At 48.8% G+C, this 27,143-nt stretch overlaps 1 protein-coding gene across 1 annotated transcript; it reads left to right on the top strand.

Annotated features, from left to right (window-relative positions):
• The first annotated feature begins 8,755 nt into the window (after window positions 1–8,755).
• SP5 (Sp5 transcription factor) lies at window positions 8,756–16,670 on the top strand. Its single transcript, XM_051849442.2, has 2 exons — window positions 8,756–9,304; window positions 9,989–16,670. The coding sequence occupies exons 1-2, from the start codon at window positions 9,254–9,256 to the stop codon at window positions 11,153–11,155; spliced, it is 1,218 nt and encodes a 405-aa protein (XP_051705402.1). The 5' UTR covers window positions 8,756–9,253; the 3' UTR covers window positions 11,156–16,670.
• The last annotated feature ends 10,473 nt before the right edge of the window (window positions 16,671–27,143 follow it).

Raw genomic sequence — 27,143 nt, 5'->3', positions numbered from 1 at the left:
GCCACCGTGGCCGGCGCACCACGCTGATCCGAAGCCAGGAGCCAGGTGCTTCTCCTGGTCTCCCATGGTGCAGGGCCCAAGTACTTGGGCCCTCCTCCACTGCACTCCCTGGCCAAAGCAGAGAGCTGGCCTGGAAGAGGGGCAACCGGGACTGAATCCGGCACTCCGACCGGAACTAGAACCCGGTGTGCCGGCGCTGCAAGGTGGAGGATTAGCCTAGTGAACCGTGGTGCCGGCCTGTCAGTTCTTTCACTTTCTTTTAAATTTTTTTTTCTACTTGAAAGGCAGAGAGAGAGAGAGCAAGTGAGCGAGCAAGAGAGAGATCGGATATCTTCTGGTTCACTCTACAAACACCTGCAACAACTAGGGCTGGACCAGGCCAAAGCCAGGAGCCCAGAACTAAATCGGGTCTCAGTCTCTCCCATAGGTGGCAGGGACCCAACTGCTTAAGCCATCACCTGCTGCTTTCTGGGGGTGCATTAGCAGGAAGCTGGAATCAGAAGCGGAGCTGAGACCCTCTGAACCCAAACACTCTGCTATGAGATGTGGGCATCCCAAGTGGTGTCTTAACCACTGTGCCAAATGCCTGCCCTTCTCATTTTCTTTTTTTTTTCTTTTTTTTTTAACTTTTATTTAATGAATATAAATTTCCAAAGTACGGCTTATGGATTACAATGGCTTCCCTCCCATATTGTCTCTCCCACCCGCATCCCTCCCCTTTCCCACTCCCTCTCCCCTTCCATTCACATGAGGATTCATTTTCGATTCTCTTTATATACAGAAGATCAGTTTAGCATACATTAAGTAAAGATTTCAACAGTTTGCTCCCACACAAACATAAAGTGAAAAATAATAGATGATTTTTTTAAATGATGATGAAATCAGATCAGACCTATTGTCATGTTTAATCCCAGTGAGAGTCAAGTTGGGAATTGATAATTTCTTTTTTTTTTTTTTTTTTTTTTACAGAAGATCAGTTTAGTATACATTAAGTAAAGATTTCAACAGTTTGCACCCCCATAGAAACACAAAGCGAAATATACTGTTTGAGTACTCATTATAGCATTAAGTCTCAATGTACAGCACATTAAGGACAGAGATCCTACATGAGGAGTAAGTGCACAGTGACTCCTGTTGTTGACTTTACAAATTGACACTCCTGTTTATGGCATCAGTAATCTCCCTATGCACCAGTCATGAGTTTCCAAGGCTATGGAAGCCTTTTGAGTTCACCGACTCTTATCTTGTTTAGACAAGGTCATAGTCAAAGTGGAGGTTCTCTCCTCCCTTCAGAGAAAGGTACCTCCTTCTTTGAAGACCTGTTCTTTCCACTGGGATCTCACTCGCAGAGATCTTTCATTTAGGTTTTTTTTTTTTTTTCCCGCAGAGTGTCTTGGCTTTCCATGCCTGAAATACTCTCATGGGCTTTTCAGCCAGATTGGAATGCCTTTAGGGCTGATTCTGAGGCCAGAGTGCTGTTTAGGACATCCACCATTCTATGAGTCTGCTGAGTATCTCGCTTCCCATGTTGGATCACTCTCCCCTTTATTTATTCTATCAGTTAGTATTAGCAGGTACTAGACTTGTTTATGTGCTTCCTTTGACTCTTAGTCCTTTCATTATGATCAATTGTGAACTGAAATTGATCACTTGGACTGGTGAGATGGCATTGGTACATGCCACCTTAAAAGATTTATTTATTTGAAAGGCATAGTTACAGAGGCAGGGGGAGAGAGGGAGAGACAGAGAGACAGAGATCTCCCATTAGTTGGTTCACTCTCCAAATGGCTGCAGTGGCTAGGGCTGGGCCAGGCTGAAGCCAAAAGTCCCCATGGGAGACCAGGAGAAGCACCTGGCTCAGCACGGTGTGCTGGCCGTGGCGGCCATTGGAGGGTGAACCAACAGCAAAGGAAGACCTTTCTCTCTGTCTCTCTCTCTCACTGTCCACTCTGCCTGTCAAAAAAAAAAAAAAAAAGCCCAGAACTCCATATGGGTCTTCCATGAGTGGCAGAGGCCCAATACTTGGGCCATCTTCTGCTATTTTCTCAGGCACATTAGCAGGGAGCTGGATCAGGAGTGGAACAGCCGGAACTCGAACCAGCACTCATGGGATGCTGGCTTCATGGGCAGTGCTTTACCCATGGTGCCATAGCACCAGCCCCGATTTTACTTTCTTGATATTATCCATTCAAACACAAAAATTTTAAAATTTGTTGAAGTTTAATTTATCTATTTTTCTCTTGTAATTAGTGCCTTTGGTCACATTTAAGAAGAATTGTCAGGGCATTGTGGTACAATAGCTTAAGTCACCATCTGAGACCTCAGCATCTGATAGGAGCAGCGGTTCCATGTGGGGAGCAACTCGGACTAGACTAAGTTACTGGAATTAAGACTTATTCTATGCATCCGCTCTCCCACAATATGGCGCTGGGAGAGGAGGAAACAGCTTCTACACAGCTGCCTCCAGTTCGACCAGTAACCTGCAGGAGCTGATCCTGCTCCTGATTGGAGGAGAGCAGCGTACTCGGCGTGTGGGTAGCAGAGCTGGGATTGATGGAAGAGGACTATAAAGGAGGAGAGAAACAACATGCACCAGGAACATCTAAGGTGAACACCTGAGGAATATCTGAGCAGCCCCCAAGAGAGCCGGCCAGTGGTGTGCCGCTCCCCCGCGGAAGTGGGGAAAGTGGCAGGGGGAACCGCCCTTCCACGGAGGTGGAAGGACGGCAGCCAACCTGGGAAGAACCAGCAGCAAACCCGGGGAGGGCCGAGCAGACAAAAGAACAGCACAGGGTCCTGTGTCGTTCCTCCACGAAGAGGGGGAGCGACAGTTCCAGTCCTGGCTGGCTGCTCCATTGCCGATTCAGCTCCCTGATAATGCACCTGGGAAAGCAGCAGAAGATGGCCTGAGTGCTTGGGCCCCTGCTACCCATGGAAGACCTGGATGAAGATCCTGGCTCCTGGCTCCTGGCTTCAGACTGGTCCATACCTGACCTTTATAGCTTTTGGAAATGAACAAGTAGATTGAAGATATCTCTCTCTCACTCTTGCTCTCACTCCTTCTCTGTCACTCTCCTTCTCTCTATAACTCTGCCTTTTAAATAAATGAATAAATCTTTAAAAAAAGAAAAGAAGAATGTGCCTAATCAAAGGTCACAATTTATTCTTCAGTATTTTTCTTCTAAGAGTTTTATAGTTTAATTTTCACACCTAAAACTATGATCATTTTGGAGTGTATGTTGTAAGGAAAGTATCCAATTTGATACTTTTTTACATTTTAGCTGATAAGTAATATTTAATTTTAATTGATACATAATTATAGGGTAGAATGTAGTAGTTTGATATTTCAAAATACTTATACAGTGCATAATGATCAAATCAAGGTAATTAGCATATCCATCATCTGTAACATTATGATTTGTGTTGAAAACATTCATTTTGAAATACACAATAAATTATTGTATATAAAATATGCATTTTATATATACACAATATACACACAATATGTTATATATTATAAATACACAATAATTATTGTTTAGTCACCTACTGTGCCATTCACACAGAACTTACTCCTCCTATTTAACTGTGATTTTTGTACCCACTAATCAACCTCTCTCCCCCTCAGGGGTACAGTATTCTACTGTATATATGCATCTATATGAGTATTCTACACCCTCATTCATCCCCAACTTCATCTTCTACATGTGGATATCTAGTTGTGCCACCATCATTTGTTCAAAAGAGGGATCCTTTTGAGTTTTCCTGTGATTCCATCTCTTATTCCAAACTGTCACCAAATTTGCTGTTTTTCCCTTTAAAATGCTGAGTCGCCCCTTCATTCCCAGTTTCCAAAGCCTTCCTCAACTCATGCCTGGAGAACTGTATGTTCATCTGTCCTTCCAGGCTCTCTACACACCAACCCTCCCAGGGCAGGTTTCAGAAATGGAATTGTATCCACATTATTCACCTAGCTTGGAGCCTATGATAAATTCCTACAGCATACAGCACTGGGGGTAAACTCCTCTCCTTGGTTTCTTTAATCTGGCCGTACCTTGCCTCCACTAGGAAATCCAAACACCAACCCTTCAGTTTCACAATGAAAGCGGGGCTCTATTTCCTTCGCTGTTCCTTTCTCACCTCCATATTAAAATTCTGTAAGTCCTTAAAGCCTCCTTCAGAGCCCAGCTAGCTCCTGGCCAAAGCTGCCCTTGGCTTCCGCAGCCCTCACCGGTCCTCTCTCCTCTGAGTTCCCACTGTGTACTAAGGAGTACCAGACGATAATCATGCAGACGACGCTGGCACACACAAGTCCGCATTTACAGGGCATCTAGTCAGGTCCACAACACTGTGCGTGTGTCACGTATAGCACACAAATGCTGTTTGCCATCAAGTGAGTAGAACTGGGTGCGATAAAGACCCTCTCCTTGTTCTGCATCCGTTGTGTAAGGGTCTGATTTGAAAGTTTAAGCCTAAAATTAATTCAGGGTTTCCAGGTGAGGAAATGCTCACATTTCCTTGGAAAGGAAACTTTCCAAGGGAAAATTTGGTCACCAAATCAGGTTCCCAGCATTTTAACTGTGCTGAGTGATCCTCCCCATTCCAGAGGAAGAGCCCTATTTCAGATGCAGGTGTTAGGGCGTCTGGGATTTGGTCTGCTAGGAGCCTGCTTCAAATCCTCAAAATTCACTTAGAGAGTATCAGATTGCAATCCCTCTCCTCCCCACCAAAGGGGGGAAAAAAAACTTCCAAATTGAGAAGGCAAAGTTTGATCCTTCCTTGTAGAGAGCTGAGAACAATAGCAGCTTTCTGCTGTAGCATGACTTCAAAAGGCTGCCGGGGAAGGCTCTGAGAATACTTGGTTGTAGATGGCTGAAGAAATGCACGAGCATCCTCCCGGGACTCGGTGCCCCATTAGCACGAGGGTCACTGTCCCCGGCCCTGCCTGCCAGCACCTTTTAAAAGCAATGACCGGTAAGCCGGCGCCGTGGCTCAATAGGCTAATCCTCCACCTTGCGGCGCCGGCACACCGGGTTCTAGTCCCGGTTGGGGCGCCGGATTCTGTCCCGGTTGCCCCTCTTCCAGGCCAGCTCTCTGCTGTGGCCAGGGAGTGCAGTGGAGGATGGCCCAGGTGCTTGGGCCCTGCACCCCATGGGAGACCAGGAAAAAAAAAGCACCTGGATCCTGGCTCCTGCCATCGGATCAGCGCGGTGCGCCGGCTGCAGCGGCGGCCATTGGAGGGTGAACCAACGGCAAAGGAAGACCTTTCTCTCTCTGTCTCTCTCACTGTCCACTCTGCCTGTCCAAAAAAAAAAAAAAAAAAAAAAAAAAAAAAAAAAAAAAAGCAATGACCGGTACTGGATTTACTGGGCAGTTGCAAGCAAAAGACCTGGGTAGGGGAAGAGGGAAGATCCAACCAGTGAAGCAACACCCTGCTAAAAGGCCAATGAGAATTTGTTGCAATGACCTAAATAATGTTTTTTTTTTTTTTTTAAATTTAAATCAATCGGAGAGGAGTAAATGCCTGCTTGGATTTATGCCACAGGCGCGGGTCCCCGGTTGCTGGAAGAAAAAGCCCGAGGCAAAGTCCCAGGCTTGGAAGCGAAGCAGTCCCAGAGTCGATCCCGTACTGGTCCCGGGTTGATCCCTGAGCGCGCAGAGCAGGTGTGCCCTGGCGCAAGTGCCTCTGCGGGTTCCCCTACCTACCCGCCTCAGCTCGCAGGTTGCACCGGGTCGGCTCTTGCCGCCTGCCCGCGTAGAAACTGTGATGCAAACTTCCCAGCCTGGAACCCCGCTGCTTCTTGGAGAGCTGCTTGGACAGCGGCTCCGCTGTGCCAGCCGCCGCCAGGAGACCGGTATTCAACCTCCCTCGCCCCCGCCCGCAGCGGTGAAAGTTTGCTCCCCATTCGCAGCTCCCCCACCTCCGCCCCCGGGCGGGAGGACCACGTAGGAGTTCCTGGGTCCGCGGTGCACAAACACACCCACCAACAAAAGAAAGCCCATTAAATCGTCCCTCCTGTGAACTCGCGCTCCAGCGGATACCTCTTTGAACTGACCCCCGCCCCCGCAGCCCCCGCAGCCCCCGCAGCCCCCGCGCGGGCTGGGGCGCGCCCGGCCCTCCCGGGCTCGCTCGTTCGCTCTCGGCTGCGCACTTTTGCGGCGCGCCGGGCCTTTGATGTCTCTTCACACGATGGCAGAGCAGCCGCACGCGCTTCCCCGGCGCGGGGCTTTGTGCCGCGGAACTGACATTTGGCCTTGATACCTGTATCTCTTGGTGATTGTTAACAAATTTCTAAAATAAACATTGTGCTTTGATCTTCCGGCATTGCATTTTTAATGGACGCCCCGAACATGACTTCATCAGGAAGCTTTTCTGGCGCTCCAAGTGGGAAGAGAGAGAGGCTAAGTAGCAGTTCCGCAAACTTCTACTAGCTTCGTCTGGGACCTGGAAGGGCAGGAATCCAAGGGGGTTGTCACTAATGGGGAGGAGGCAAAGAGCGGCGACGGCGGCGCGCGGTGTATGCATGGGGTGGGGGGGTGGGGGGAGACCTCCGGGGAGCCCAGCACGGTCGCAGAAACATTGCTGAGAGCCCCCCCCCTTTATTTAAAAGATTTATTTATTTGAAAGGCAGAACCACAGAGGGAGAGACAGAGAGACAGAGACAGACACACACACACACACACACACACACACACAGAGAGAGAGAGAGAGAGAGAGAGAGAGAGAGGGTGTCCTCCATCCTCTGGTTCACTGAGAGTCACTATTTTAAGTCTCCAAGGGGCGTGCTATTTAACTCTCTTCTTAACAAATGGGCTCCAGGCACAGGGACGCTGGGTGACATGTTTGCCGACATCACCAACTAAAAAGTGCCAAGGCAGGAAAACGCCCGGCAATTCACCACTGATGGTGGTTTTATTGGCTAATGGGGGGCAAACTTAACTCCTAGAACTATGGACTGGGCTCTGAATGGGATCTTCTTACCTTTTTGGGGAAATTGTTCATAGGTGACTTCAAGCTGATCCCAGCCTGGCCTGCCTCCGGTGAAAGGAGGGCGCGAAGACCTCAAAAGAGCAGAACCAGCCTGGAGGGTGCGGGTCTGCATGCAAGAGTGTGCGCCACGGGGCTCCCCGTGAAAGGGCTCCATCACGCCCCCAGGCTTCCCCAAGACTCGACTCCCAGTCTAGGCGTGGGGCTGCCAGGACTAGGAGCAAACCCAAAGCCCTCTCCCGCTGCCGGCTCCTAGAGCACCCCTCCCGGGCTGAGTAGGACGGGCTGTGAGGTCACTGCTCCCCGCTCCATGCCTTGTTGGGGAGCAAGAGCGAGTACGTGTGCGGGGACCCAGTAAGACGTTCCCATTTCCTGGCGCGGCCCGGGCGACAAAGTGGGTCCATCTGCTCCCGCCTCTGACTCCAATCCCAAGGACTTAGGCTAACCTCGGGTGCCGCATCGAGCCACCCGCTCATCCTCTCACGGCAGTCCTGATTGCAGTGCGGTTCGCGGAAGGCCCACGCACACGAAGGCACGGGCTAGTGTGGGGATCCCCGGGACACGGGAGATCGCGTCTGGATGAGCACCAGGTTAGGCCAAGCTCTGGCGGTCCACTCTGCTGTGCGGTTACACCAGCATGGCTGGGAGCCCCAGAGGCCGTTCCGGACCCCCAGATTGGTGAGGTGCTCCACTTGTCCCTTTCTCCTTCCCATCCCGCTCTCGGGAATACAGGACACGGTGTTCGCAGGGCCTGGGACCCTGGGCCGGAGGGAGGCGGGCTGCTGACTGACCCTCCTCGCCTGAACGTGGGTGGCCATGAGAATTTAGAATCAACACGCCGCCCTGGAGGGCGCTTTTCTGCCCCCGGCGAAGCATGCCCCGCGCCTAGGCAAGAATTGTCTTTTCTTTGCAAAGGTGATAGGAAAAGTTTATATTGACTTTTCTCTCCTCTTCAGGGGCCAACCTCGTATGATCTGTAGTTTGTTGAACCACAACAAAAAAGGCGTCCTTGCCTGCCTTCTTTTGGGCATTTCCCGGGTGGGTCTGTTCCGCTGGCCAGAGCAAGTACTCCCACGTGGGGGTCTGGGGACAGAAACGACCCGCCGCGCCGCGGGCTCTCTGTGGGGCCTAATCGCCGTCAGCCCTCAGCGTACGGGGCAGCCAGCCTGCCGGGCCGGGTGAGCACGATGACCTCCCGGGTCTAAGTCAAGGATCGCTCCGTGGGTCCGGCCAAGCCCAGCTTTGGGGGCGAGCGCAGAGCCGGTGCTTTTTCCCAGGCTCATTCTTTGCAGAAGTTGTGGCCCGAGGAAAACTTTCTTGTCGCCGGCAGGAGCGTCACCGGAGGGCCGGGCTGCTGCCTGAGCTGGCAGCCTTGGAGCGTGCGCGCCACCCACGGCCCGCACTGGGCGGCCGCCCGGCCCCGCCCCGGGTCGCAGTCCTGCCCCCGGCTTCATCGCAGCGAGTGGGGGACACGCGGCCGACCGGGTGCGGTTGGTCCCACGCCCCGCCCTGGGAAGTCGCTTGGGCCCGCAGCGTGTGCGGGCGGGTGCTGGGGTTGTGCTGGTTAGCCCAAGGTGTGTATGCACTGGGGAGAGTCAGCCTCTTGCCCCTCGCGCAGGCCCGCGCCTGGAAGCTGGAGCAGATTTTTCTAGAGATAACAAAGACACTTTGTCACTTGGGGCGCTGCTTTGGTGCAAATCTTTAATTGCAAGTGTGTTGGGGGGGGGGGGATCGAGTGTCTCGAGCAACCCAAGCGCTAGTCTCCAGGCGGCAAGGCCCCCTTTGATCAGGAAAATCCAATTATTTGTGTATATACATTTCCCACATAGTGATTACTTCATTAATTGTCCCGCCTTTATCTCCTCCCTTCCCATCCCCCTAATAATCAGTTCTTTTATCCAGACCAACAAACACACCATAGGAGCTTTGTGGATTCAAAGGATTTGCTTTCGCTTCTGAAAGAGCCGCTATTCTTTGATGATTGGGTAGCGGCAAACTTCAAAGCCATAAATCTTCCCTCTGACTGGCTGGCGGCCCAGCAAAGTCCTTATCAAATTCTTGGAGGTGATCCTGAAGCGCTCAGACCGCGCGCGGGGCGAGCGAGCGGGGCGCGGCGAGGGGCGCGGGGCGCAGGGCGGGGAGGGCCCCGGCGCGCGGAGCGGGCGCCGGGGAGGCACGCTGGGCGGCCGCTCGTCCTCGCCTTCGGGCGTCCATGCCTCGGCGGCGGCGCCCCGCTCGGCAGCCCGCGGCCTGCAAGCTGTAGCCATGGCCGCCGTGGCCGTCCTCCGGAACGACTCGCTGCAGGCCTTCCTCCAGGTCAGAGTCGGGCTCGGGGCGGCGGGGGAGAGGTGGCAAAGGCGGCGGTCCGACCGCGCCTGGAACTCGGCGCGAGGGCGGCCAGCGTCAGACCTAGGGGCGCCGACACTAACTTCACACTTAACCTGGTGTCCGGAGTGTGGCCGTCAGGGGAGGGACGCAGGGAGACGAGAGCTGGTGCCGAGGTGCGCGTTCGGTCCAAAAGCAGGGCCCGGGCTCACCCAGCTGGGCCGGGCCGTCCTGCCGACTTCAGCGCAGGGCCGGCAGGGGAGGAGCGCGAGGGCAGCGCGGTAAAAAGCGCTGAAAAGGCAGAAGGGGGGCGCACGGGCAGCCGGGCTGTGGGTGTTTTCAGACTCCCCGACCAGGAGCCCCGGGCGGCCCGTCGGGTCCGCCCCTCCGGCTTTGCGCCCGCTTCCTCCGAGGCTGGATGGCGTGCGTCTCTTTGCCCCGAGTAGTTTAGCAGGAGGCACTCGCGAGCCCCGCTTGCAGGTAGCGCAGGCACCAAAAGTTTCTTGGGGCCGGTGGCTGCGTGGTGGGGTGCGGTGACGGGGGAGGGACGGCCGGGCGCGGAGGAGGGGCGCGGTATAAGAGCGGGCGTGGGGGCGGCGGGCCTGCCCCGAGTCCGCGCTCAGAGCGCTAACCTTTTGTCTTCTTCTCCGCCCTCCTTCGCCGCCGCCCATGCAGGACCGCACCCCCAGCGCCTCCCCGGACCTGGGCAAGCACTCGCCCCTGGCGCTGCTGGCCGCCACCTGTAGCCGGATCGGCCAGCCGGGCGCGGCGGCGCCCGCGGACTTCCTGCAGGTGCCCTACGACCCGGCGCTGGGCTCGCCCTCCAGGCTCTTCCACCCGTGGACCGCTGACATGCCGGCGCACTCTCCCGGAGCGCTGCCGCCCCCACACCCCAGCCTGGGGCTTACGCCGCAGAAAACGCACCTGCAGCCGTCCTTCGGGGCTGCGCACGAGCTGCCGCTCACACCCCCTGCCGACCCCTCGTACCCCTACGAGTTCTCGCCAGTCAAGATGCTGCCTTCGAGCATGGCGGCCCTGCCCGCCAGCTGCGCGCCCGCCTACGTGCCGTACGCGGCTCAAGCCGCGCTGCCCCCGGGCTACTCCAACCTGCTGCCCCCGCCGCCTCCACCGCCGCCGCCCCCACCGCCGCCGCCCCCGCCGCCCACCTGCCGCCAGCTGTCCCCCAATCCGGCCCCCGACGACCTACCGTGGTGGAGCATCCCGCAGACGGGCGCCGGGGCCTCCGGAGTTCCAGGGGGCGGCCTCCCCGGTGCTTGTTCCGGGGGCCCCCACGCGCCGCGCTTCCCCGCCTCGGCAGCCGCTGCGGCCGCGGCCGCCGCCGCCGCCGCCCTGCAACGCGGCCTGGTGTTGGGCCCGTCGGACTTCGCGCAGTACCAGAGCCAGATCGCAGCGCTGCTGCAGACCAAGGCTCCCCTGGCGGCCACGGCCAGGAGGTGCCGCCGCTGCCGCTGCCCCAACTGCCAGGCGGCGGGCGGCGCCCCCGAGGCGGAGCCGGGCAAGAAGAAGCAGCACGTGTGCCACGTGCCGGGCTGCGGCAAGGTGTACGGCAAGACGTCGCACCTGAAGGCGCACCTGCGCTGGCACACGGGCGAGCGGCCTTTCGTGTGCAACTGGCTCTTCTGCGGCAAGAGCTTCACGCGCTCGGACGAGCTGCAGCGGCACCTGCGGACTCACACGGGCGAGAAGCGCTTCGCCTGCCCCGAGTGCGGCAAGCGCTTCATGCGCAGCGACCACTTGGCCAAGCACGTCAAGACGCACCAAAATAAGAAGCTCAAGGTAGCAGAGGCCGGGGTGAAGCGGGAGAACCCGCGGGACCTGTGAGCCCACCCTGGGAGCACCCCGGAAGGCCGCTCCCGCCTCGGGACCCCTTCCTGGTACTTTTGCGGGGGGTCCCGGGGGCCCTGGACGCAGCTGTCCCCGGGGGAGACTCAGCAGACCACTTTCCGCCGCCCGCCTCCCAAAGAGGAGCCAGGCTGTGGGCTTGCTCGGCGCTCGGACACAGGGACCCGGTGCCCAGGAGGCGCGGAGGAGGTAGAGTAGGGACCCGAAGGCGCTTGGGTCAGGTTTGGGAACCCTGCATCACAATCACACCAGGGCAGCTTCAAACTCTGACCCAATCTCGCCGTCTGGGGGACCTGCAGTTTGGGGGCGCCCACCCAGGGCTGACCTTGTATATAGGAAACGCTGCTGGATTAAAACGCAGGGACCTGGGGAGATTTCAGACAGTTCTCGGGTTTTCGCTAGGACCGGCTCGGGCTTTGTACAGGTTATTTAATAGCTTTGTTAAAGAATATAATAATTATAACATTAATAAAACAAAAAAAGTTCCTTTTGTCCTCGGCTCCTCGCAGAGCTACAGCATGATATGTCTCTGTAAAGCGATCGGCAGTTGCAGCGTGAAAATAAATTACGTTCACTCCGGGGTCACCTCGGGAAGACCCCGCTGAGCCGGTCTCGTTTGATCTTTTCTTCTTCCGGGAGGCTGTGCGGCGAGGTCGGGTTTCAGCAGGATCCGCGTGGTTCCCAGGGGCGGCCTGGGGCGGAGGCGGGTGTGGTGCGCGCAGTTCTGGGCGAGCGCGCAGGGTGCGAGGATAGAAGCAGGGCTGGCTTGGAAAAGGCCTGAGCGAGGACCTCCGAGCTGTCGCGCGGCGTTGGGACTTCGCCCTGGACGCCCGGGTTTCTCACACACGTTGGGCACCTGCTGCCCGCTCACGCAGTCTGTGGTCTTTGGATCCGGCAGATTCCCTCTGCTTTCAGTCTGGTGGTGCTCTCGGGACAGGTCCCGCGGGGGCTGAGCTTTCTCCCCGCAGTCCGCCGTGGTCGTGTCTGGGGAGACCCTGGCGACCCTGGGGGATCTGGAGAGTGACCGAGAAACTGGGAAACCCTGTTCAGGTCGGTGCTTACCAGGCAAAACCAAGAAGATAGCAGCTCCTGAGGCGCCCTTTCAGCATTTCAGCCCCCTCGGGATACCCGGCGTGGTGCTGCTTGCTTCTGTCTTAGCCTCTGTTGTGGAGAGCTTTCCAAGTCCTGTTTCACACTGACCACCTAGAGGTTTCTGCTTAGGCCTGAAAGTTTGACTTGGAAATTAAACAAAAAAAAAATCATTGAAGTATACGAAGATGTCTCAGGGAGGAGCCAGGGATACTCATTAACTTGGAAATAGAACATTTTCATCTAGATTTCTCACTTTCCTCTCAAATGTGAAGTGTTAAAGTTTACAGGTGTGTTTTCAGATCTCAGCTCGATGGTTTCGGGTATTTGCGTTTTAAACTCAAACTGAAAACTTAATCAGCAGTTACAGCTTCTGCTTTACAATGTGCAACAAGCAGGAAATGTTCTAAAATGTGTTAATAACGTTAAGTAAGCAGCGTTAATGCCAAATGTGCGTGGCACTGAGTAAACTCTTCGTGTAAAAGACGTGTATGTAAGTCTATGAAACTTAAGGGTGACTGAAGGGAGGGGCTGCTCTTGAGATCCAGGTCAAGTAGAACGCAAACCTACATAATTGAGAGGGAAATTACTTTTTATATTCCTTAGAAACAGCATCGTGACTCTAACTCAGGACAAGATAGTAAATACATAGTCCTTTTGGAACTATGCGGTGGCACAGTTCTATTTAATGACAGATTAGAATGTGAGTCTTCCCAGTTCTTTCCCTGGGAAAAGCGGTTCGGGTTAAATTTTCAAGGGTGTGGCAGTTTTGCAAGCAATAAGAAGAAGTTGCTAGACACTAACATTAATATCCATCCACATGTGTAACCTTAATCTGAACCAATTCTAATCAATCAACCATCTTGGTTTAGTTTAAGAAGACACACGCAGATGTATAAATCAGCGTGGAGAGTTGCAAAAACCCACTCTCACTTCTGAGCCATGCCTTGGGATCAACTTCAGTCGGACAAAGTCTTTTGGCAGGTGATGGGAAAGAGGAGAGGCCTTGGCAGAGTGAAAACATCAAGGGCTTTGGACTCTGAGATTTTGAAGTGATTATCTCATGTGGGCAGAAGCCTTGATATGGAAAGAAAAATGGCAATTTTGAAATCAATCTGCTACCTCTTATTGACAGCTATGATCATTTATTTAGTATCCAAACAGATGAAGTGTTGAAGATCAAGTTCCCTTAGAACTTTAACTTTGTGGCTGCTCAGAGGAAAAAAAAATAGGTAAAGTGTATCAAATTTAATATTTGAATACATTATATGTTGAAGGTAATTATATATATAATTTTGATTATTAAGAGAAAAACTAGATAAAATATTTGGAATTTACCAAAAATAATGTAATACAATTTCTAAAAGCAGAACAAAGTCATTTGATGACAAAATCACTTTCTTATGGTTTCACTTAACGAACGTGCAGAGTTTTACAATGTGGTAAAAGTATGGTCTTTAGATGAACTTGGTACAGCTCAAAGACTGTTGCTCATTTTACCACTGCAAATCTGTGTTCCAATTACTTTAGGGAAAAAAGTATATGTCCTTATCCAGTCGTTTTAGTGTTGTCCAAGGATAGGGAAGCATTTTATGTTGGTACTGAAAATAAGCTAACAAATGCTGGGAAATGCGAGTTTGATGATGCAGAAATGTATTAGAGTTTACAAGCTGTTGAAATTTAGTCTGCTGCTGTGTGCTTTATTTGTTTCATAAAACTACAACCAGAGTGCCACTTAGGACTTTAAAAATTACTTTAAAATACATCAGTATGCAAGAACTAATTGTGTGCATAACTTAGACATAAATTAGCACACTCATAATAGAAAATGTAATGAAATTCAAATGAAGTTTAAAAGCAAATTACTATTAATTATAAACTAAAATTTATTTTTAATTGGAGTTTACCAACATCAAAAAAGTAAGTTTAACCACCAACTTTATAGAAGGCTCTCCTTAAAGGCCTCAGCACACGAAAGTTTTAAAAACTAATTGAAGAAAATGTTAATGACTGTGTCAAATGTCAGTAGACATTTTAGGTTATTTAAAAACAATTAATCAATTGTATTGGTTACAGACTACTATGGTACAGTGTCTTATTTTAGCAAAGCATAAACTTTGTGTGAATAAAGGAACCATTTTGGAAGCAGAGAAATTGCATTAGCAGTAAATTAGCTAGTTTGGAGTTGTGAGTTTCTGATCATAGTAAAACTTCATGGCAAGAAAAAATTGTGCAAATATATTCTTTCTACTAATTCTTAATAGTTCTGATTATGAATGAAGGTTAATTATGTTAAAGAAAGTACAACTGTGCTGTTCATCTCCATGTTAGCCTTTTCTAGATTTAGACAGAGCTTAAAACTAAGAACTTCAAAAAGTTCATGGGAAAATTGAGTTAAAATATGTTTATTTACATGAAAAACTATTGAGGTCCCTGCAGGGTTTTTCTGTAACATGCATTTCCATGGACTTTCTGAAGACCTTTCTTATTTTAAATTATTTTTCTTGAATCAAACAAGACATAGCAAGTAAAAAGTTTATCTTGCTGAGCCTACTTCTTACTGAATCCTATTTGAAATGATGACATTTGTGGAAAAGAGCTTTCACCCCAACTTGCACTGTTGTCTTTTTTAATACCGTGGGTTTTAAAACAATCCATTTAATGCAGCACCTTGGTGTTTCCGGTTTGTTTTGGTTCTGTGGGAGTTTCACAGAATGTTGTTACAGCAGTGGCTATGGACTCCAAATCCACACAAACAGTAAGCTGTCTAGGGCTCTAAAATCGCAACCCACTTTTACCTGAGTTACCTCATCATATTTACATAAAGACAGCTTAAGGTAAATTGACAATACTCATCAAAATATACTGTGCCGTGGGGTCAGATTTAGACCTTACACTTTCCTTTAAAATAAACATAATTATACTTTTCTAATGTTCCAAATTGAAGGCCACTCAAAACTAGTCATAATTATGTTCTGTTAAATATCATTATGTTCCTGTGGTTTGCGTCATAGAGGGCTCCGCGTCAGACCCAGGGCAGCGTTGAAATGCTCCATGCAGACACAGCTGGAGAAAGTAGGGAAAGTGAAGTGCACATTTAGATGGATGCGTGTGACGGGGGAGGTATATTTAGATTAATACACTGAAAGGACATATTCTGTTACCCAGCCACTGGAAGAGTAAACTAATTCATATGCCAGTCATATATGTAATTTAGTCAGTGAATTTTTCTCCACTGTTGTTCAGACTCAACACATTTTTTGCATGAAGATGTCAATTGCTCCTCGCTTGATTGTTTTATAAGAATTTGATATGTCACCAGGGACAGACATGTTCAAAATCAACTTGAAGGCATTGCAAAATAACTTACATAATGCTCCCATAATGAATAAGTGATATGTGTTCAACAAAGATGTAATCAGCTATGGATCACTGCAACTGTTTTTTTGAGAGTTTCTCAGTAGTTTTTACAATTTCTTAATTTCTAACCGGAGATTTGTCCATGGTTGATACAGTGTAGTGAGCTTCATGCTGACAGTGTGATGACTTCCCTTTCTAGACTTCATACATTTTTTCCTTCATGTCTTTAGTGACTATTTAAAGTTTAATTTCTCTTGGGCTATTTAATTCATAATCCAGTCTTTGCATGTGAACTGCAGTAGTTATGCACAACATACATACACTGTGTTAACGAAAACATTCTGTCTGTCTAATATCAGAACTCAGTTGAGAGGAAGTCCAGTTCTTAGTCTGATACCACATGGAAAATCTGCAATTTTCTCTTTTCAAAAAGTTGTTTCAGCATTATGAGGATTCTGTCTGTCTTTCAGAAAAGTTTACTTTACAGTGAAACTGTTCACCTGAACTTTTTTCATTACCTATCAAAATTCTGACATCAAAAATAAATTAAAGTGTTCTGAAGTCTAAGGGAGATTATGTCACCTGACTTTTTAAATATACACTCAACACTGAGTCGTATGGGGTGCTTTATAATGACTTGTACGTTTAGGATAATCTAAAGCACAGATGGGAAACATCTGGCTCACAGCTTAATTTCATTTAATTTATGAGACAAATCTCAAGGCTAACTTCTCATTTATAGCTATAGTTGGGGAAAATGTATCCCAATTTTCAAACTATTTGGTGACAATTCCTGAATGTCTACATGAGATACCATGAAAGTTGCTTTCTTTTGTTTCTGTCTTTGTGAGATTTTTCCTTTCTTCTTTGCAGAGCTTTCATTTTCTGTTCTGTGTGACTCTTCCTTGTGGATGTCACATGTCCACTGTATATCCGTGTCCTCCGCTGGCATGGAAACTTTCATTTCGTGTTGCTTTTCTCTAAGTGGTTATGCCCTTTATTTGATTGGACTCCCTATCATGCAGAACTCAACAGAATTCTTAACTGTAGTGCTTTTAAATATGTATTTTTAAAATCTTTGTATTTGTTGGTCAATATTTTACATGTTGGTGAATTAAATGTATAGCTCTATTTGTAGACTCAAGTAATGTTTTATTTATGTAGTACATGACTAATAGTCCCTGTATTTATCTCACAGTTGAACATAAAATTATAAAATATGATAGAGGATTAGGTTCTAAGGTAATCCCAGTTTGGATACATTTTAATTAGTAAAAAATGTACACCAAAGAAGTAGATTAGTCGAAACAATAAGCATAGTCCTTTTTTGAGATAAAATGTTCATAAAGGGGATGTGAACTAAGACAGTGAGATTGAGCTGTTTGTATTTCTGATTGAGGTTATTTGGTAGCGACTTCTTTTCCTCTCAAAGCCTTTATTCTCTCATTTGGCCTTTGATGAAGTCTGTCCTCTCTTGATAATACAACAGACAGCTACTAAGAAAATCATCGTGGTAACACATTTTTGCACCGAGCCTGTGTTTGAAGTAGAAAGTTGCTAAGCCGTTTTCTAAGGAGAAAGCACTCCCTTCAGGAATCATGGATTCAGACTTGTTGATAGCAAAGCTGGGCGCCAGAGGAACCAGGAGCTGGAAGCTCCCGGGCTGCAGCTACAGCTGCCCCCTTGCTTCCTTCTGTAGCAAGGAGATCTGGAAGGGGGGGGCGGCTCATGGGGAACAACAGGACCCAGGGGGCACCAGGCGTGGGGACCCTGAGAGGCGTTGTGATATGGCCGTCACAGGGAAGCTGACAGGCAAGGTTTCAGCTCCTCCCCTGCCTTGGAAGGGACCCTGGGGAGGAAAGTCCTTCCCTCACGCCAGGTTCCTTTCTTTTCTGAACCCCAAGATGAGCATACAGAGGCTGTAGAGGAGGAGTAGGCTTTGCCTACAGGCATTTGGACTTGGGGGAATCTTTGTGTTCTTTTCCTAAGTTGAAATAACTTCAAACCTATAAATCACAATGCTCAACTAAGTCTTATTATGGCTGCTGGAAATGCATCAGTATTCTGGGTAACCCTGGCACTCTGGCAACTGATTTCGGAAGCCTAGCTTCCTGTTTTGTTTTGTTTTAGATTTATTTATGTATTTATTTATTTGAAAGACAGTGACAGAGAGGAGATTGATCTTCCATCCCCCTAGTACACTCCCCAAATGTTTGCAACAGCTGGGGCTTGGCTAGGCTGAAGCCAGGAGCCCCGGAACTCCATTCACGCCTCCCACATGGCTGGCAGAGACCCAAGTAAAATACTTGAGCCATCATCTGCTGCTTCCCAGGCATGTGAGCAGGGAGCTGGATTCAATGGAGTAACAGACTCAGACCTGCACTTCGATGTGGGATGCAGGCGTTCCAAACAGCAGCTTGACCCACTTTGCCAAAATTCCTGCCTCCAGAAGTCTACCTTCTAAAAATATGGTTTGTTCTTTCAGTCAGCAGCATTAAAGAGCAGCAAAGGTTGGGGCTGGCGCTGTGGCATAGCAGGTAAAGCCACCGCCTGCAGTGCCAGCATCCCATTTGGAGGCTGGTTCAAGTCCCAGATGCTCCACTTCCAAACCAGCCGTCTGCTATGGCCTGGAAAAGCAACAGAACACATTCCAAGTCCTTGGGCCCCTGCACCCACGGGAGACCTGGAAAAAGCTCCTGGCTCCTGGCTTTGGATTGGTACAACTCTGACCTTTGTGGCCATCTGGGGAGTGAACCAGAGGATGGAAGACCTCTATCTCTCTGCCTCTGCCTCTCTGTAACTCTGCCTTTCGAATAAATAAATAAATCTTTTAAACAACAACAAAGAGCAGCAAAGATAACAGGATAAATCAGCCAACCCCTGTGCAAGTGATACCAGATTGTAGTGACCTCACCGTAGCATTGGCTTTCAAAGGCAGTGCTTCCGGCTGTGTGACTTTTTGTAAGCACTCTGCTACGATGCACAGCCCCAAGTCCTTTTACTTTGGAAATTTCACAGGAAAACAACAGGACTGAAAAGTATAGTATTAAGTAGGCATAACCACTAAGGTTTGAAAGCTTTGATCCTCATTAAATTTAGGGGAAACTTTCTTTCTCCGTATCCTTAAAGTCAGTCAACTTGATAATACAAATAAGTGCCCAGGTGGGGCATTTGACATAGCAATTAATATGCCACTTGGGCCAGCCACGTCCCATATTGCAGTGTCTAGATTTGAGCTCTGGATCCAGTCTCCATTCCACTTTCCTACTAGTGTGCACCCTCGGAGGTGACAGGTGATGGCACAAGGACTTGGGTTCCTGACACTCATGTTGGAGACCCAGATTAAGTTCCTGGCTCCTGGTGCTTCAGCATGGTCCAGCTCTAGCTGTTACAGACTTTTGGGGAGTGAACCAGTGAGAGAAAGGTCTCACCCTCCCTCTCTCTCTCTTTGCCTTTCAAATAAATAAAAAATAAATTTTTAAAGAGTATATGCATACTTAATTCAGTATTTGTCATATTCAAAATATACACCTAACACAACTCACTTTACCGAACGATTAGGAGCATTTAATGTCTCTAGTCTGTAAGATACAATGATGATTGCAAGATGCACACAACCCTTCATAGAGCTCACAATTCCAAAAGAGGTAAAGCACAGGCACAAATGAATAAAGTGCAAGGCATAATACTCACTGAAAGTAACCAACATAATTCCTATCAAACCCCAAAGCACAGAGAAATTACTTCAGGTCCTAACAATGACAAGTTGTTTGATGCACACACAGGTATTCTGCTTTTACCCACAATCCACAAACAGCACCTGCGACTTCAGAACCCGCTAGCTTTTTCCCCAGAGCTGCTGGCTGTAGACAGCGTGCTGCCCCACCAGCAGCATCACACAGCATCACTTGTTAGGAAAGCAAATCGCATGGGCCCAGCCCCCAGCCTTCCTAAATCAGAAACTCTAGAGGTGGGGCCCAGAAGTCTGTGTTTAGAGCAGTCCTCCTGGTGAGTGTGAGGCACACCCAAGCTTCAGAACCATCAGTGTAAAATGCACATTTTAACCACGTGTAAAATGAGAAGTGAATTCTTTCGGCTAAAAGATTTCTCCTAAGTGACTTTTGGGAGACAGAAAATGGAAAGGCCTTTTGGGCTAAGTCCCTCACCCAGTTGAGAAAACTGGGTTCTAACTCCCAGCGAGAAGACAGCGACAGTCTTACAGAGGGATTCCTACGTGCACATTGTACAATTCTGTAGACAGTTACCCTTTTATAGTATTTAATAGCAATGGAAGATTTACATTTTTTGAATTATAAATCACATATTTTATCTGTTAGGGGACTTTTCCTCATGAAGTGGAACAATGACTTTGAGCAGCATCTGTTTTCTTGAAAGGAATATGCAGCTAAGTGACAGTCTGGCTTCTCGGTGTCATTGGATGATTAATAACTAAATATCTCAGGGCACGTAGAAACTCCACCACGAAGAGCGAAAAACACACGCACGCTCCAAGCTGCAGAAATGCAGCGAGGACACTTCTGCCAGACAAACACAGTCACTGCAAGCCTTGGTTTTGCTCTAATGGCCTTTTAACTTGCTGAAACTACCCACAGGGGAAAGATTTAGGTTCACTGGTCTTGCGTGTTGCTCACGCACTGAATTTTTTAAAGGGCCCGGGGTGAGTGTACTGTAGCAACCCTGTCTTTAAGGTTGCTGTAAGACAGGGCTTAGAAATAGACCTCAGCTCTGTACTTCACACGTCATATTGTGCACGATACAAACACGCTTAGCTGTCAATTTTTAAAAATAATCTAAAAAGTTTTTTAAAATACAAGAAACTTTGGTCCATGCCTGCATTATCCACAGTGCAGTGAAGAGTTAAGCACCTGCCATATATACCAGAACCCCAGAAAAGGGAGGGATGAACACAGACCCTGGCACCTGGGAGGGATTCGGGGACATAGCATCAGAAGGGGCTCTGGCCTGAGGCTGCTGGAGGACGGGAATGTGGCTGTGAGCTTTTATGTGCTTGACAGTGTCCTAGGATGCTGGTTTAAATGCAGAATCCTGAGCTATGGCCTTCCAGGACTGCTGGTTTTTTGGGCCCCAGGGTGAGGCCTCCTCATAGCCATCACCCCAGTGACTCTAAGACAGGAGGTTGGCAGAGCACCATTGCAGAAACACATGCCTACAAGACGAAAACGTAGTGGGTGGAGCAATTTCAGAGCATATAGACAGTGGCAAGTGCTCAAGTAATAAATTCATATTTAGTTTTCTTTTTTAGAAAGTCCACAGTTTATGTGCTAAGATCTAAGGTACAGTATACTCCATAATGCTGAAGAGGAGCAGTGGCTTAGAACCTTTATCTTAGGTCTTTTTTTTTAAGATTTATTTATTTATTTGAAATTCAGAGATACACAGAGAGAGGAGAGAGAGAGAGAGAGAGAGAGAGAGAGAGAGAGAGAGAGAGAGAGAGAAACAGTCTTCCATCCACTGGCGCTGGGCCGATCTGAAGCCAGGAGCCAGGAGCTTCCTCTGGGTCTCCCACGTGGGTGCAGGGGCCCAAGGACTTGGGCCATCTTTCACTGCTTTCCCAGGCCATAGCAGGGAGCTGGATCAGAAGCGGAGCAGCTGGGTCTCCCAACTGGTGCCTATATGGGATGCCGGCGCTTCAGGCCAGGGCGTTAACTCGCTGTGCCACAGCGCCGGCCTCTATCTTAGGTCTTCGCCAAATGCAGCTGAAATCACAATCCTTTCCTTGTCAAAATGTAAGCGTAGTGGCCAGCGCTGTGGCATAGTGGGTAAAGCAGTGCCTACAATTCCAGCATCCCTTACGGCCGCCAGTTTGAGTCCTGGCTGCTCCACTTGCAATCCAGCTCCGTGCTAAAGTCCTGGGAAATCAGTAGAGGATGGCCCAAGGGCTTGAGCCCCAGCACCCATGAAGGAGACCTGGATGAAGCTCCTAGCTCCTGGCTCCTGACTTCAGCCTGACCCAGACCTAGCCTTTGCAGCCATTTGGGGAGTGAACCAGTGGATGTCAGCTCTCTTGCTCTCTCTCTCTCTCTCTCTCTCTCTCTCTAACTCTGCCTTTCAAATAAATGAAATAAATATTTTTTTAATGTAAGAGTAAAGACATTAATAGTCAATAGAATTTGCTAAATTCCCAACTAGAATTGGGTAACTTCTGAATAGAAGTCAGAAAAATTGAGATAAATAGGTATCTCATTCAGAGCTTGTATTTTTGGTGACATTTCAGAATCAAAGATTCATCAGAGTTTATAATTAAAATCATCTGACAGTCCTCCAAATCAAACCTGTTCTTTGTATAGATGAGGCAGCCAGAATTATCCAGGGAAGAGAAATGATTCACGCCATTGATTCTACAACCCAGGTCTCGTGCGTGTAACTCCAACCTCTGAAATCCCATAGGTTCTGTGGCCTAGGTGAGCTTACAGCCAGGTTGCCCTATGGACAGGATTGGAGCATTTCGCTACTACATGAATAGGGGAACATGGAGTGAATCAAATAGTCTCAAAAATATTTTCATTAGTAGCACAGAGATCCTAAAGGAAGAAATAAGCATTTCAGGTCACGATTATAAATCTAGTCACTCTGTGAAAGTTATTCGCTTCTTCAACAAAGTGTACGAAGAGCCTCCTGTATGCCAGGCAGTGTTTTGGACATTGGGGTAGAGCAGCAAAAAACACAGACAAAACGCCAGCCCTCACAGAGTGTGCATTCTAGTGAGATCACTGTGTTGTAGCTCTTATTCCCTTCCCTATTGCCCTACCTCATTGTCATTCTGTTCACTTTCTTTCTTTTTTTTTTTTAAGATTCATCTTTATTTATTTGAAAGAGAGTTACAGAAAGAGGTAGAGACAGAGAGAGAAAGAGAAGTCTTCTACCTGCTGGTTCACTCCCCAAATGGCTGCAACAGCCGGAGCTACGCCAATCCAAAACCAGCAGACAGGAACTTCTTCCAGGTCTCCCGTGAGGGTGCAGGGGCCCAAGGACTCAGGCCATCTTCTACTACTATCCCAGGCCAAAGCAGAGAGCTGGATCAGAAGTGGAGCAACCAGGACTAGAACCAGCACCCATATGAGATGCTGGCGCTTCAGGCCAGGGCTTTAACCTGCTGTGCCACAGTGCTGGCCCCCATTCTGTTCACTTTCAGCTTTATTTATTCCACAGATATTTGTCAAATGTCTACAGAGGCCAGAGACTATGATTATCCATCATGAAAAAGGTATACAGGACTGGGTTGTGGAACAGTGAGTTAAGCCGCCGACTACATGGTGGCATCCCACAGGGGCACCATTTCAGGTCCCGGCTACTCCAATTTCAATCCAGCTCCCTGCTAATGTACCCAGGAAAGCACCAGAGGATGGCTCAATTCCCTGGGCCCCTGTATCCACCTGGGAGACCAGGATTTGGGTCTTGGCTTCCAATTTTCCCCTGGAATTTGGAAGGGGAGGAGGGAGCAGATGGGAGACCTCTCACTCTCAAATAAACTAAATGTAAAATTAAAAAAAAAAAAAAAAAGTCATACAAACTCCTTGCCCTCATGGGTCCCACAGTCTGGAAGGAGATAGTTAAGACACAGTGCCTTGAGGAACCAGAGAGCAGGGGCTGTTCACGACTGCTCACCAGAGCAGTCGGGCCCGGCACGTAATATTTACTTAATAAATGGTTTTGTTGTTAATATAAGGCTAAGCATGGTCAAATATAAGGATGCTGTAGATTCCACTGGGACCCTCCCTTCCCATCAGCATCAATTGTAGAGTTAAAGACCAGAGACGCTTTGTGCCATTGGGTGAGGGTAAGGTGATGTTCTAGGAAGCTGCCTGCTGCCTCTCTCTACCCCTACAGTACCTTGGTTGTGACATCTCTGAGGAAACCTCAACCTCCCAATGTCTAAAAGTTACTCCCTTGTATTTCCCAAGTCTCATCACCACAACTTTTTAAAAACTTCTACACTTATTTTTCACTTCATTCAAAGGCAGAAAGACAGAGAGACAGAGAACATCTGTCTGCTGGCTCATTCCCCAGAGCAAAGCCCCAGGATCTCAGAACTCAGCCTAGGTCTCCCGTATGAGTGGCAGGGACCCCTCTACTTGAAAAAGCATCTGCTGCCTCCCAGAGTGCACATTAGTAAGAAGCTGGATAGGAAGTGGTGGAGTCAGGACTCGAACTCATATTCTGATACAGGTTGTGAGTGTCCCAATCACGGCACCAAACACCCAGCTCAGCTTTTAAAAAAATCACCCTGCCACCTGCTTCCTGGTTATTACTATCAAAATCTAAACCCCTTTAGAAGATGATGTGAAATGAGACCATTCAAAGGCAAAAACCACAAAGGCAGGAAATGGTAGAATCCAGATCTAAGGAGAGAAGAGCGTCTTGGATTGGAAAAGGTTGTTGGTGGTGTGAGTGTGTGTCATGTAGAGTTGATGGATCTGGGGCCATGGAAGGACCACACTGCAGAAGAGACAGGTATGCTGTTCCTAAAAGGTTAGACCCAGAGCAGGCGACAATTCTTGACAAAGACTCCTATGTTTTTTCTTCCTTTTATTACCTGTCAGGTTCTGTGCATCAGAAGTCCAGGCACTGTTTAGTCACACCCTTTGCTGCAGGATCTCTTATAGGGCCGCAGCCAAGGTGTCACCCAGGGCTGGATGCATCCAGGGCTGGCTAATCTCAAGGCTTGCCTGGTGAAGGATCCATTTCCAAACACAAGTAGTTGTTGGAAAGTTTCAGTTCTTTGTTGACTATTGAGCTAAGGACCAAGGTTCTTGGCTGGCTGTTGCCTGGAGACTGGTTTCCATGTATGGTTTCTTGCTGTATGGACTCTGCAACATGGCTGCTTGCTTCGTTAAAGCATGCAAGCTGGGAAGGCAATAGAGGCTGCTAGCAAGCTGGAAATAGATTTTATAATCCAATCATGAAATTGAGAGCCTATTGACATTCTGTGCATTTGAAGAAAGTTATACAAGAGATGAGGATGACATAAGGCTTGAATAATACCAAAGGCAGGGATCAATGGGGGTCACTTTTAGAGACTGCCTATCATACCCTGCGACATAGGCTGTCCAAAATAATCATGGTAGGCCAGTGCCGTGGCTCACTTGGCTAATCCTCTGCCTGCAGCACTGGCACCCCGGGCTCTAGTCCTGGTTGGGGCGCCGGATTCTGTCCCGGTTGCTCCTCTTCCAGTCCAGCTCTCTGCTGTGGCCCGGGAGTGCAGTGGAGGATGTCCCAGGTCCTTGGGCCCTGCACCTGCATGGGAGACCAGGAGGAAACACCTGGCTCCTGGCTTCATAGCGGCCATTTGAGTGGTGAACCAACGGAAAAAGGAAGACCTGTCTCTCTCTCTCTCTCTCTTTCTCTCACTGTCTAACTCTGTCTGTAAAACACACACACACACACACACACACACATACACAAAATAATCATGGTAATAGAGTCATTGATACAGACTACAGGGGTGCTTGAAAAGTTCATGGAAACTGGAATTAAAAGATGAGTTCATTCTTGTTGCATATACTCTTAAAGTCCGTGCATATTTTTCCATAACACACATTTCCTATGAACTTTCTGAAGACTCATAGATAGCTTGGACAGTCTCTCAGCATCAGCCATGATGCTTCCTCGCCAGTGAGAGACAACCAATTGTCCCCAAACATCCATCTTACGATTTGTCCTTTTAGCAATAGTAGTTCTCTGGTTTCAGGGAGGAGGCATATGAATGTCCACCAAAAGACTATATATCCCAGCCTCCCTTGCAGTTGGGCATGCTCATTGGACTGAGTCCCCACCAATGGGATGTGAGCCTAAGGGCTGCGAGCCACTTGTGGGAGACAGCCTTGAAAGAAAGCTGCATACCCTCTGCTTCTCCTTCCTGAGGCCAGAATGCTGATGGACACCCAACTCCCATGAGGATGAAAGCCAGAAGCAGGCAAAGTAATGCAACAGAAGGATTCAGGCATCACTTGAGGCAGAGCAGCCCAGGACTCTTGGCAAAGCAGCTGGGCTTTTCTTTGAGACATAAATGGGCCCCTTTGGATAAGCCCTTGTTATGCGGTGCTGATTGTGACACAGCGCTTCTAAGTCAGTTATTGGCAGTGCTGCTGCTGAGCTCTCTTGGGGCAACTGTGTCTTACGTCCCTTTAAAAGAGTGCTAAGACAGCAAGCCACGTGATGCCACAGGTGTCAACGTTTTAGCTCCTCCAAGGCTGTGTCTGCTGTTGTCCTCAAAATGAGTTCTCACCCCCTCTTAGGATGCAGCTTACGGAAAACTCCATCACCCCTTTGCAGCTTTGCCCGTACTCGGGCGTACCCAGAGAACTTCATTCACTCAATGATTCATTTCGTTCACTCTTTATGGCATCAGTGAACAGGACAAACGCAAGCTTTCTACTCTCGGGATGCTGGCAATCTTGGAGGGCAGGAAAGACCCAAGAAACAAACAAAAACTTCAGGGATTTGTAAAACAGCGCAGTAACATGAGATTCATCTGTATGGGCCCTACCAGATCCCACAGGCCAACTGTCTCAGTCACACTGCTGAGTGGCTGATGATCTCCGTGGAGCCAGCCATGCAGAGGGCCTCCAGCAATCACTGTCCCCAGACAACCTCAGACTGAAGGCGGCCCATTGCTTCCACGCACATTGCTTTGGTGAACACAGCGAGAAGCGGGTGCTGCCCTCCTGAATGGGTTAATGTGGTCGTTGTGGGAACTGGGCTCATTATTAGATGAGGGGATTTATTTTAAAAATGAGTTAGCCCCCTGCTACCCTCTCACACTTTTGAGTTCAGTCAAACAACTGCCAACACCTTCCAGCTCGGGCTTTGTAAATACACGTTTCTGTACTCTTTCGTCTCAAACCTTAGTTCCTTTTCTGTGTATAAGATGTCTTCATTTATAATCCTCCCCCTTTATTTTCACTCTAAAACATCTCTCCTAGAAAACACTTGGGCTCCACTAAACACTTCACCACACCCTGTAAGTGTGCTCTCAACCCTGTTTAAGGCTGCTATTTATATAGTCGAAATTTTTGATTTGCAAAAGGTACTTTTTAAATACCAGTGCTCTTAATATTAAACTGCTACAGATAAAACCTTTAAAGGGGAATTCAGGGGCTGGTGCTGTGGCACAGCGGGTTAACGCCCTGACCTGAAGTGCTGGCATCCCATATGGACACCGGTTCTAGTCTCGGCTGCTCCACTTCCAGTCCAGCTCTCTGCTATGGCCTGGGAAAGCAGTAGAAGATGGCCCAAGTGCTTGGGCCCCTGCGCCCATGTGGGAGACCCAGAAGAAGCTCCTGTCTCATGGCTTCAGATCGGCTCAGCTCTGGCCTTTGCAGCCATCTGGGGAGTGAACCAGCAAATGGAAGACCTCTCTCTCTGTCTCTACCCCTCTCTGTAACGCTGTCTTTCAAATAAATAAAATACATCTTTAAAAAAAAGGGGGGGGTGGGATTCAGTCCTGAGATCCACACAGATATACAAAGACGGGGCG

This window comes from Oryctolagus cuniculus, chromosome 3 (assembly GCF_964237555.1).
Source record: "Oryctolagus cuniculus chromosome 3, mOryCun1.1, whole genome shotgun sequence".
Classification (NCBI taxonomy): domain Eukaryota; kingdom Metazoa; phylum Chordata; class Mammalia; order Lagomorpha; family Leporidae; genus Oryctolagus; species Oryctolagus cuniculus.
This window is presented reverse-complemented; position numbering and strand designations above follow the sequence as displayed.

Coding starts and splice junctions, on each gene's coding strand:
- SP5 (XM_051849442.2), top strand. CDS start 9,254: ATGGCCGCCGTGGCCGTCCTCCGGAACGACTCGCTGCAGGCCTTCCTC. Junction 9,305..9,988: donor CGCTGCAGGCCTTCCTCCAG/GTCAGAGTCGGG, acceptor CCGCCCATGCAG/GACCGCACCCCCAGCGCCTC.